Below are 12,564 nucleotides of genomic sequence, written 5' to 3' on the forward strand. Positions count from 1 at the left end.
AATGTTTAGCATATTTGGCACGTAAATACCTTGCAACGCCGGCTACAAAAGTGTCACGTGAATGCCCGTTCTTACTTTCAGATGACATTGTAAATAAGAAGCAGGCAGCAGTATCTCCTGTAAATGTAAACAAACTTGTTTGTCTTAGCAATTGGCTGAACAAGAAGTAGGACTGAGTGGACTCGTAGGAGCTAAAGTTTTACATTGTTTTGTTTTTGAGTGCAGTTATGTAACAAAACAAATCTACATTTGTAAGTTACATTTTCACGATAAAGAGATTGCACTTCAGTGCTTATATGAGGTGAATTGAAAAATACTATACCTCTACCCCAAAATAATGTGGTACTCGGGAGCCAAAAAAATCTTACTGCGTTATAGGTGAAACCATGTTATATCAAGTAAATAAATGACAGGACAGGACATAACTGAGAACCAAGCCAAATTATTTGTTACCCCATGTCTTGTAAGTTTCACAGAGTTCAATGGAGAGCTAAAGAAAAACATCACATTCATTAAATGCAACCACCTGCTTCTCTTGGAGGTTAATGTTCCTAGCACTGGGAAACTAGTGTAACTATTTTATCTAATCAAAAATTTTCTATATAAATCTTATCCTTGATTTTCATCTTGCATGATGAGGAAAGAACCTCAATAGCAGTATGGTTATGAATTACACAACTGCTGCGATGTGTATAAGGAATCAGTGAATTAGGGAGGGACAGGTTGGTGAAAAGATAAGGAGAGCTGTCACTATTCCTATTATAATTAAAAACACTGCAAATATAAAATAGTATATATATATTCCCCCAATTTTGATGCCATTTGTCTTAGATGCTAAGCTCTTTGAGTCAAAGATCATGTTTTCATATGTACTTGTGCAACACCTAGCACAATGGCATCCTGGTTACCACTGGCATGGCTGCAATGTGGAAATTAAATGCTAAAAGAAAACAAAAGATGCAGGGAGAGACAAAAGGGCATCCTTTAAAAAGTTGAAGTTAAATCCTAGTGAGGAAAATAGAAAGAAGCATAAACCCTGGCAAATGAAGTATAAAAATATAATTAGGAAGGCCAAAAAAGAATTTGAAGAACAGCTAGCCAAAGACTCAAAAAGTAATAGCAAACATTTTTTTAAATACATCAGAAGCAGGAAACCTGCTAAACAACCAGTGGGGCCATTGGATGATCGAGATGTTAAAGGATGTACTCAAGGACAATAAGGCCATTGCAGAAAAACTAAATGAATTCTTTGCATTAGTCTTCATGGCTGAGGATGTGAGGGAGATTCCCAAACCTGAGCCATTCTTTTTAGGTGACAAATCTGAGGAACTGTCTCAGATTGAGGTGTCATTAGAGGAGGTTTTGGAACAAATTGATAAATTAAACAGCAATATTCACCCAAGAGTTCTGAAGGAACTCAAATGTGAAATTGCAGAACTACTAACTGTAGTTTGTAACCTATCATTTAAATCAACTTCTGTACCAGATGACTGGAGGATAGATAATGTGATGCCAATTACATTACGCAATTACAGGCTGGTAAACCTGACTTCAGTACCGGACAAACTGGTTGAAACTATAGTAAAGAACAAAATTGTCAGACACATAAATGAACATAATTTGTTGGGGAAGAGTCAACATGTTTTTTATAAAGGGAAATCATGCCTAACCAATCTACTAGAATTCTTTCGGGGGGGGGAAACAAGCATGTGGACAATGGGGGATCCAGTGGATATAGTATACTTAGATTTCCAGAAAGTCTTTGACAAGGTCCCTCACCAAAGACTCTTAAGCAAATTGAACTGTCATGGGGTAAGAGGGAAGATCCTCTCATGATTTAGTAACTGGTTAAAAGATAAGAAACAAAAGCTAGGAATAAATGGTCAGTTTTCAGAATGGAGAAAGGTAAATACTGTTGTCCCCCAGTGGTCTGTGTGGGACCAGTCCTATTCAGCATATTCATACATAATCTGGAAAAAGGGGTAAACAGTGAGGTGGCAAAATTTGCAGATGATACAAAACTACGCAAAATAGTTAAGTCCCAAGCAGACTGCAAAGAGCTACAAAAGGATCTCACAAAACTGGGTGACTGGGCAACAAAATGGCAAATGAAATTTAATGTCGATAAATGGAAAGTAATGCACATTGGAAAACATAATCCCAATATATATATAAAATGATAGGGTTTAAATTAGCTGTTACTGCTCATGAAAGAGATCTTGGAATCATTGTGGATAGCTCTCTGAAAACATCCACTCAATGTGCACCGGCAGTCAAAAAAGCTAACAGAATGTTGGGAATCATTAAGAAAGGGATAGATAATATCATATTGCCTCTATATAAATCCATGGTATGCCAACATCTTGAATACTGTGTGCAGATGTGGTCACCCCATGTCAAAAAAGATATATTGGAATTGGAAAAGGTTCAGAAAAGGGCAACAAAAATGATTAGGGGTATGGAATGGCTTCCATATGAGGAGAGAGTAATAAGACTGGGACTTTTCAGCTTGGAAAAGAGACGACTAAGGGGGGATATGATAGAGGTTTATAAAATCATGACTGCTGTGGAGAAAGTAAATAAGGAAGTGTTATTTACTCCTTCTTATAACACAAGAAATAGGGTTCACCAAATGCAATTAATAGGCAGCAGGTTTAAAACAAACAAAAGGAAGTATTTTTTCACACAATGCACAGTCAACCTTTGGAACTCCTTGCCAGAGGATGTTGTGAAGGCCAAGACTATAACAGGGTTCAAAAATGAACTAGATAAGTTCATGGAGGATAGCTCCATCAATGGCTATTAGCCAGGATGGGCAGGGATGGTGTCCCTAGCCTCTGTTTGCCAGAAGCTGGGAATGGGCGACAGGGGATGGATCACTTGATGATTACCTGTTCTGTTCGTTCCCTCTGGGGCACCTGGCATTGGCCACTCCTGGAAGACAGGATACTGAGCTAGATGGACCTTTGGTCTGACCCAGTATGGCCGTTCTTATGTTCTTAAATAGTAATATGGTGAGATAATGTAAAATAACAATCAATAAACAGTATTTTGGTAGGTCTTAAACACTTCATGTTTATTGTACATTAAATAAAACACTTTAATTTCAGTTGAAAGAAAGTTGATTTGTGGGTGAATCATAAGAAATATAAATCTTCTAGATGAAGAAATATTCAACTGAAATGACCATTAAATGCATGTGTATTAAACAGTCAGTTTATAGCAAAACCGTATTCTTTTGAACTACTGTTGGATGAATAAGATCCATTATCAAAAGAGGTATGTATGTCAAGGCCCTACTGGATTGCCACTGGTTGATCAGTCTACTTTCACTCCGACAAAAATATGCCTAGCCCTACAAAGTACAAAGTAGAAGATTGTCTTCTCATGCGTATTACACGGCTTCTTCTCCTTTCTCATTAAAAAACAAACAAAACACATTATCAAACAGAAAACAATGCTGAACATTACAAAATGTGTCTTGGCTTCAATTTCAACCCCAAAGCAATCCATGCGTAACTTTTATTTTCAGCAGCAGGAAGGGGAAAAAAAAGCAGGGAGGCACACTGTTGTGATGCTATTGCAAGAATTAAAACGCTGTAATGCTGGCTACCAGTTTCCAACGCAGTGGCGGGAAAGCACTGTGTGGACAGGCTCTCACTTTCCCTCAGGGTTGCCTGCTTGCATTTCTTGCATATATGAATGAACGATATGTGGAGGCACCCCTTGCATTAATAGTCTGAAGAACGAAAGTCCACCTATGGACAAGAAACAAGACAATCGAATGGTTAAAATTACCAGGAGAAATAGATTTTTTAAAATATTTCTCTGGCTCTCTGTGAAAAATATTGACCCAGTTAAGTGACAGAGATCTAGTCAGTCCCTATGCTGTATTTTCTCTTGACACATGGTGAAATTTACCCCTGTGCAATGGGCCAGCATAAAGGTTACTCATAATTTAAGAGCTAAGTTGGGATTTTAAGTGGTGCATAGAACTTGTGCTGGCTCCTTGCAAAGGGGTGTATTTCACCTGTAATGGGCCAGAGTCGGTCATCAGTTGCACCCAATGCAACCCCACCGATACACAATACATAGCTTCATCTCAGACAACCCTGTTCATTTCAATGGAGTTGCATGAAGTGTATCTAAGGGTAGAATTTGACTAAGAAAATCCAGTGCAGAGAACACTTGACACGCAGAAAAAAGACAAGAAGTGCAGATTCACATTATTAGTGCTGGATTTTATAATAAACATTTAGCAAAATATTTACTATACCTCTTGGAATTTGACTGAAGTATGTGTAACTTATTTATGTGTATGAAGGAATTGCAGAAAAAGACCAGGATTTTCAAAAATAGATGCCTGAATTTAGGTTCTGAAGCCCATATTTAGGCACCTAAATTTTCAAAAAGTTCTTTGAAAATCTGACTATAAATTCTCAAATAAACGAAGTAGAATTGGCATGAGTATTATTCCTGTTTTTATTGTAAAAAATCTCCTCTCCTAAGATTCAGCAGTGAGTTTTCATTTTAGTTTCAGCACCTTCAATATGGCACTGGCCCTTATTATAGTTTGAGCACAGGCGTGGGAGCTGGCAACTCCTGAAAGTGAAACCTTTCCCTGATACCGTGACCTTAAGGAAATCACTAAGGCCAGATGCTCCTCTTCTGCATTGTGTGGAGGGGAGTTAATGTACATGGAAAGACTGCAGGGTCAACATTTGGAGGGGAGCCATAGGCACACTGCATATGCTCCTTCCAAGCTGGCAGTAGGCACTCCACACAATGAATCAATGAATACTGTCAAATACGGCTGTCAGAGCTGGTCTTTGAGAGGTGTAAAGCCTGAGGATGTGCTTTCCCCATTTCCTCACTTCCTTGATTCTGAGGAAAAACAGAATTGTCAAGACACGTCTCAGTAATTGTGGGTTGTTTTTTTTAAGGTGATACATTTAACTTTCTTTGTCGCAGGCAGCACCTTGAAAATGTAAATCAGTTACTGGGGTTCAAAGTTTGTCACAGTTTCCCCTAAAACTATGGCTCCTTCATGACCTCTCCTACAAACACCTAGTGCTAGCCACTGGAGCCCATGAACGCCATAGGTGTGAGGACCCCACCCAGGTTTGGGGAGACCCCTGTGGAAGAATTTGTCAAGTGGGCTGCTATTCATAGTGATGTGATTGTTTCGCAGCTTCCTGCAGCTTTATTATTAAAAATGTATATTATGATAGTTCCCACAGGTCCCAAGACCGAGTTAAGAGAAGCCAGAAACTGAAGCAAAAATGGCACTTCAACGAAGAGGCATTTGCACAGGAAGTGAGTGAAATGGACCTGGAGTATAAGGTCAACAAGGACATCGATGAAGACTACAAAGAGTTTATCTCACAGATAATCTCAGCAGCTAAGAAGGCAAAGACATTGAAAATGCTGGGACACAAGCAGAGGATCAGCGAGGAAACTGTGAATCTGATGGCGAGGAGGGCGTGCATGAAATTAGAAGGAAAAATGAGTGAAGAATACAGAACACTGTGCAAAGAAATTTGTGTGAAGATCAAAGAAGACTACAAAGACTTTAGAAAGAAGAAATTGAGAGAGGAGTCCAAAAAGAATGAGAATCTGAAGAAGGTACAAAGAGATGTTAGGCTGAAACAGATTATCCTGGCAGTGCTGAAAAATAAAAATGGTGAAAGGACATTGAAAAGGAGTAAGATAAATGAAATATGTACAAAATTCTACAATGACCTCTACTCCTCGCATGTCAATGTCCAGCGTACACTGTCAAGGCAGCAGGTTACAGAAGAAGTTCCTGACGTTATGTGGGAAGAAATTGAATACGCAGTTTGTAACATAAAGAAAGGGAGAAGTCCAGGAGTGGACGATGTTTGTCTGGAATATCTCAAAGTAGGGGAAGATACTCTCTTCAAAGCGTTGGCGCAGCGGTTCACCATCTACATCAATAGCAAGCATGTTCCAGATGCATGGAAGAAATCGAAAACAATACTATTGATGAAGAAAGGCAATCCAGAAGAACTGTCCGATCACACTTCTCTCAAGTGTATAAAGTCTTCATCTGCGTCATACTCAATCAGATTAAGAAGGATCTTGAAATGCACAAAAGCAGAGAACAAGCTGGTTTCTGCTTGGGGTATTCGACAATTGATCACATCCACTCAGTTCGGCAGCTCATCGAAAAATGCAAGGAATACAAAGTACCATTGTGTATTGCATTTGTCAACTACAAAAAGGCATTCAACTTGGTAGAGATCAATGCTGTACTCAATGCGCTCGGAATTGACCCGATGTACATTGACCTGCTGGAAGAAATTAACGGCAATTGCTCGACAGAGATAACATTCAATGTCCCCTACATTATTACTGTATGCAGAGGAGTCAGACAAGGTGACACAATCTCACTGAAGCTGTTTGCAGCAGTACTGGAGTCGCTGTTCAAGAAATTGAACTGGGAAGAAGGAATCAGAATTGATGGAGAACAGTTAACGCATAAGTCTTCACTGACGACTGTGTAATACTGGCAAAGGACACAGCAGAACTGGAGAACAGATTGCAGAAACTGCAAAGACTTTTGCATGATATCGTGTTGGAAGTGAAGATGTCAAAGACGAAGTGGATGTGGACTGAGCATTGTGTGGAAGGAATCATCACTGTAAACGGGAAAGAAATCGAGGAGGTCGAAAATATATTTACCTGGGTCAGCAGCTGAGCAGAGACAACTCATTCGAAGGGGAATGCAGGAGGAGACGAAAGGCGGGGTGGCAAGTTTCAACAAAATAAAGATGTGTCTAACGGATGATGAACTGCCCATGAAGAAAAGGAAAGAACTGTTTAACTCCACTGTTCTGACAGCAATGATATACAGAGCGGAAAGCTGGTCAATGATGAAAGCAGAGGAAGAAACATTCGCTGTCACCCAGAGAGCAATGGAAAGGCGAATGTGTAAGATATAGCTCCGTGATCACATACCGAATGAGGAGATCAGAAGGCATACAGAGGTGACCAGTGTAGTGCAGGTGATATACGATGCAAAGCGAAGATGGGCGGGTCATGTAGTCCGCAGACAAGACAATAGGTGGACAACCCTCATCAGTGACTGGATCCCCAGAGACCACAAGTGACCGCTGGGCAGACCGAAAACGCGCTGGGCTGATCCCATGACAAAACTCTTTGGCCAGAAATGGAAAGAACGTGCTCTCAACAAAACAGAATGGTGTGGTGTTGACTTGCATTCGTGGAGGGATGGACGAGGACAAGCCGGACAGAGGTGACAAAGGTGATAGGTCCCAATAAGAACTGAGGGGTCTCACTGTGCTGTGTGTTGTCCCTTCCGACCCTCTGGAAAGTCTGTTTCTTGTCTCTGGGGAGTTGGGCTTGCTTTGGAACTCTGACAGGCAGCGGTGTCTACTGAATGAGCATCCTACAGCACAGTCAACATCCACAGCCTCTCAGGGCTTCCAGGGTTTGGAAGGCATATTGCTTTGGATCTGGCATGGGTAAAGAGCGGGGACCAAACCTGTTTTTAGTTACACTGGCACAATGTAAACCTGGGGCTATCATGAAGACAATGGAGTTATTCAGAATTTAGCCTGGTGTGATGGAGGGCACAGGTTGACCTGAGACCTTTAAAATAGATTTTAATATATATAGAAACATGAGAAGATTTTACGTTTTTCACTCTGTGCAGGACAATACCGGGTCTGTTTTTAGACCCAGCTTTGCATTTTATGATTTTGTTTTGTATTGTACCATGCTTCCACCACTCTCTCTTGTTTCTAGTTAACTCGCCTTTTTTACATAAACCTAATCTTGTTTTGTTGTAAGTGCTCACACATACTGTGTGATTTTATAGGAGCAGTGGTTTAAGGTAAAACTAGCCAACTGGGGTACACTGCTCTTCTAAGAGCAGAGGACCTGGGATTTCTGTGAGTAGCCAGTGTCAGGAGCTGGATATCACAGGAGAATGATTCAAAGGGACTTGGGGATGAGGGTGCACCTAATGATAACTTACACGATGATGACAGCACTGGATTAGCCCAGAGAAGAGTGCCTGAGTGGCTAGCAGGCTGGTGATGTTAGAGAGCTAACACTGAACTACCAGAGACAAGGCTACCTCTCCTTAGAGGCAGGGGGTAAAAAGGTGTGTCAGTCTTGGGTACCCCATGAACTGTCAGAGAGGGACAGTGGGAAAATGGCAAATATTTTGCTAAAAATATTAGAGATCACCCCTCCTCGATAGGGAAGGTTGGTATGCATGATAAAGAAACTGCATTGCTACTGTACCTTTTATAAGTCTGCATGAATGTTCACTTCTGCAAGGTGCAAACACAACCAACCCCTAATAACACTTACCTTCTGAGGCATTTCTGTAGCACACCAGAAGTTTTAAAGCAAAAGTACATTTTCAGGATGAACACATCATTCTCTTTACCTGAGCAAACTGTACATTTCAACTAGATTAAACTGATTGATCCAATATTGATATAATCTTATTCTATTTACACAATTTAGGACAAGCCAATATATCCATTAACAACATTTTCCTACTGAAGAGCCATTATTTAATTGTAGCTCCAAGTAAGTGAGCTACATCATTTAACCTTATCACTCTTTCAGAGTTGTGCTTTCCTGGTCTTAGGTAAATGCTTAATACAGACAAAAAATGGCATGCTTTATAGCATTCTTTAAAACTTGTGTAATGCAAATGTTCATAAGAATCATTCATTTTTAAATAAAATTAAGTGATGTAAAAATGGTCTCATTTATTTAGAAGTCTATCCTTAGATGCAAATAATTGATTGTAGATGAAAAAATGCTCTTATGTTACTTGTATTTTCTCTAATGGTAAGTAATTAACCTAACTCATGCTCTGTTAAATTCAGTTGAAGCATTTTCACTAGCAGAAAGTAAGTGGATGTACCACTAAAGGGAGTTACTATAACAAGCAATTATTGGAAAGATTAAGGGTTAATTGTTAGTTTAAGGATAGTGTAATATAAATTCTAATTATTAAATGATTGAGTTAAAAACATTTTCATTAAATGACATAATGAAAATCATGCCATACTTGGCAGGCTTTGTATGACGTGAGAACAGACATAAGCTTCATATGCAAGAACCATATGAAAGCTTACCTTAGATGGCAATATACATTCAAAAATCCTTACTGTGCAACTAAGGGAGAGAGAGAAAGAGAAATAAGCACTTAATTGCTAACACCAAAGTAGAGAACTTGTTGGGTGAAATTATGTTCATAATTATGACAAGACGATGTTTTAATCCTTAGTCACGTAAAATATGTAAGAAATAGAAGCACATGGAAAGTAAATGGCAGGGGTCCAGTACCACTTCAAAATTATAATTAATATGTGATATTAATATGCACAAACAAATATGACTGTCTTCTGTAATTAGTCTAGGGTACACAGTGGAGCCAATCAAATTGTGCAATTGACTTTTAGAATAAAAGTTTCCAAACTTAGCTTCAGGAGAAGCTAAAACATATATATATATTTGTGTTTTTCAACACAGGAAAAACCCCACACACATAGCATTATAAATATATATACATATGTTGAAACTCTAAAAGGCAAAATTATCAAGTATAGACTAGTTACACACCAGTACCTTATTATGTACCTTTACACAAATACATATTTACATTAGTTAAGGCATGCCATTTACTCTATAGGAACCATTAGTTTTAATTAAGTATTTTACATATGTAGTGCTATGTAAGAAAGAAATATTCAAAAATATCTAAAATGGTTGCAGTACATTCTAGCTTAATTGCGTCACAAAAGTCAGTTTTTAAATTGTGCATCTGAAAGCCTCCAGTACTGGAAACATCAGTGTTTGGGCATTTCTGCAATTTAAAAATGGCCATGTTGATATTTTTGAATTTTGGTAATGTTAAAAACGTCCTTTCTATTTAAAGGGGTAAATTCTCTGCTGGTGTAACTCAGCTGAAGCTGAATTTGAAGTTAACAGAGTTATGCTCATAGATAATTTATTTGGTTCTAAGGGTGAAATCCTGGCCCCACTGCGCGGGTATGTCTACACTGCAATTAAACAACTGCAGCTGGCCCGTACCAGCTGACTTGGCCTTGCAGGACTGTTTAATTGCGGTGTAGACGTTCGGACTTGGACTGGCATCTGGGCTGTAGGACCCTGTGAGGTAGAAGGGTCCCAGAGCTCGAACTGTAGCTCGAGCCCGGGAATCTATGCTGCAATTAAACAGTCCCTTAGCCCGAGCCCCGCAAGCCCGAGACAACTGCATGGGCCAGCTGCAGGTGTTTAATTGCATGTAGACATACCCACTGACATCAATGGAAAGGTCCCATTGACTTCAACAGAGTTAGTATTTCCCCCTTAGACTTTGCATGCCAAGTGTCAGCCTGTATTGAAGTTCTAAGTACCAATTCAGAATAGAAATGTAGTTTACAATAAGGAATAAATTTTAAAATAAAATGGATAACATGGTGATACCTCTGTTCTTTCAATAATTCTCCAGGTTATATCAAACTAACCTAAACCTGATCCTCTGAGATGCAGATCACCTTTTGAGAGAAATTGAGTCACCTTGACAAAGGGAGGTGCATACATTTAAGGATTTGTTTGTTTGTTTGTTTGTTTTTTATACACATATATGCATGGTTTTATGTCTAATGAGAAAGTATAAATTCTTGCCTCAACTTTGCATAACTCTGATGTTAGCTCCTACATTCTTGATTAATTTGGCCTTCTTTGCTCATGTGACATAGCCAATGTATGCCATGAGACACTAGCTAGTACAATCTAAAAGCAACTAAGGAATACACACTTTACATGCAAATACATTTTGATGTAAAAAGAGAGGAATGGAATGGAAGGTAATGTCCAGTGGAATATGCTTTTTATAAACCTGTTTCTTCCCCGCCAAGAAGAATGGTTCTCCTGGGGTAATTATTCCATGATATAACACTGCAGAATTAGAATATTCGTACTGGTATTTATTCTTGTTTGAAATTGTTCCCAATTAATTTAACAACTTATTTTTTTTAATATGATTAAAACCAATTACAACTTTTCTCAGACTCCATTACTATCATCGAGTTATTGAAGTGATAAGCAACCTTGACTTCACTCTTAAGGCTGATCACTCTCTCCAAAGTAGTCAATTATCTCATGACAACAGGTTCATGATTAGGGCCCTACCAAATTCACGGCCATGAAAAGCACATCATGGACCATGAAATCTGGTCTCCTTCTGTGAAATTTGGTCTTTTGTGAGCTTTTATGTTATACTATATAGATTTCACAGGGGAGACCAGCATTTGTCAAATTGAGGGTCCTGATCCAAAAGGGAGTTGCAGGGGGGGGGGGTCACAAGGTTATTTTAGGGGGGGGGAGCACAGTATTGCCACCCTTACTTCTGTGCTGCCTTCAGACCTGGGCGGCTGCTGACTGAGGGCCCAGCTCTGCAGGCAGCAGCACAGAGGTAAGGGTGGCAATATCATACCGGGCCATCCTTACTTCTGTGCTGCTGCTGGCAGTGACGCTGCCTTCAGAGCTGGGCTCCCGGGCAGTAGCCCCTACTCTCCAGCTGCCCAGCTCTAAAGGCAGGTTGTTGCGAGCAGGTGACCCGGGGGGGAGGGAGCGAAGGGTCACATGACCCTCCCCAAAATGCTGAGGGGGGCAAGGCCAGCAGCTGGGGAGATGAAGGGGCAGGGCCAGAGCTGGAAGGGAAGAGGTGGGGCCAGAACTTCTCCTCTTCCGGCCTCCTGGCCATGCTGCCTGGTGCAGCTCGCAGACTGTGTGTGGCCGGAGGCTGCCTGGGAGAGAGCAGCCGCTGGGTGCCGCACCACGGGCAACATCCCAGGCAGGCAGTGTGGCATTAGTGGCTCCACACATGCCAGGGGGACTGGAGCAGAGCCCCCCCCCCCGGCCCCCTAGCTGGGTAACGTGGGATGGGGAGAGGACGGGGAGAGCGCAGGGTCCCTGGGCTGGGGACGGGGACGAGTCACATGGGGGGTCATGTGGGGAACAGATCGGGGAGGAGTCACGTGAGGGGGTCACGTGGGGGGGGGGGTGTCACGTGCCTCCCTTTAGCTGGTGCCTCCTTTGCGTCCCTCCCACTAGTTACCAATCCCCCTCACAACTCCTTGATGGTTCAGGACTCCTAAAATTATAACACTGTGAAATTTCAGATGTAAATAGCTGAAATCATGAAATTTGCAATTTTAAAAATCCTGTGACTATAAAATTGAACAAAATGGACTGTGAATTTGGTAGGGCCCTATTCATAATACATTCTCTTAGGGCCTGATCCAAAGTCAACTGAAGTCAAAGGGAGTCTTTCTATTGATTTCAATGGGTTTGGGAACAGGTTCTATCTACTGAAAACAAAACAAGACAATGATTACGAATTCTTATGACAAACCACGATTAGGAATCTAGCTCAAGGAACCGTAAAAAATATTTAAAACATTTTCTTTGGGGAGAGGATGTGTGAAAAATCCAATAATAGTTTTAATGGAATTCTGTGTTTATATAGCTTGTCATCTTGCAAGA

The 12,564-nt window shown here is 40.5% G+C and overlaps 1 protein-coding gene across 6 annotated transcripts in view; it reads right to left on the reverse strand.

Moving 5' to 3' along the window:
• Positions 1-3,049: 3,049 nt before the first annotated feature.
• The window catches only part of MYBPC1 (myosin binding protein C1), a 112,554-nt gene continuing 103,039 nt past the window's right edge, over positions 3,050-12,564 (reverse strand). For 4 of the 6 annotated variants that reach the window (XM_054033475.1, XM_054033450.1, XM_054033433.1 and 1 more), the window contains one exon: positions 3,050-3,758. In XM_054033475.1, the coding sequence (XP_053889450.1) occupies positions 3,658-3,758 (101 nt within the window). In that variant the 3' untranslated portion in view covers positions 3,050-3,657. Of the gene's footprint in view, positions 3,759-9,146; positions 9,187-10,915; positions 10,975-12,564 lie in introns of all 6 variants that reach the window. The other 2 variants (XM_054033441.1, XM_054033468.1) reach the window with 2 other exon arrangements.

The sequence above is a fragment of the Malaclemys terrapin genome, chromosome 1, assembly GCF_027887155.1.
Source record: "Malaclemys terrapin pileata isolate rMalTer1 chromosome 1, rMalTer1.hap1, whole genome shotgun sequence".
NCBI classification, from domain to species: domain Eukaryota; kingdom Metazoa; phylum Chordata; order Testudines; family Emydidae; genus Malaclemys; species Malaclemys terrapin.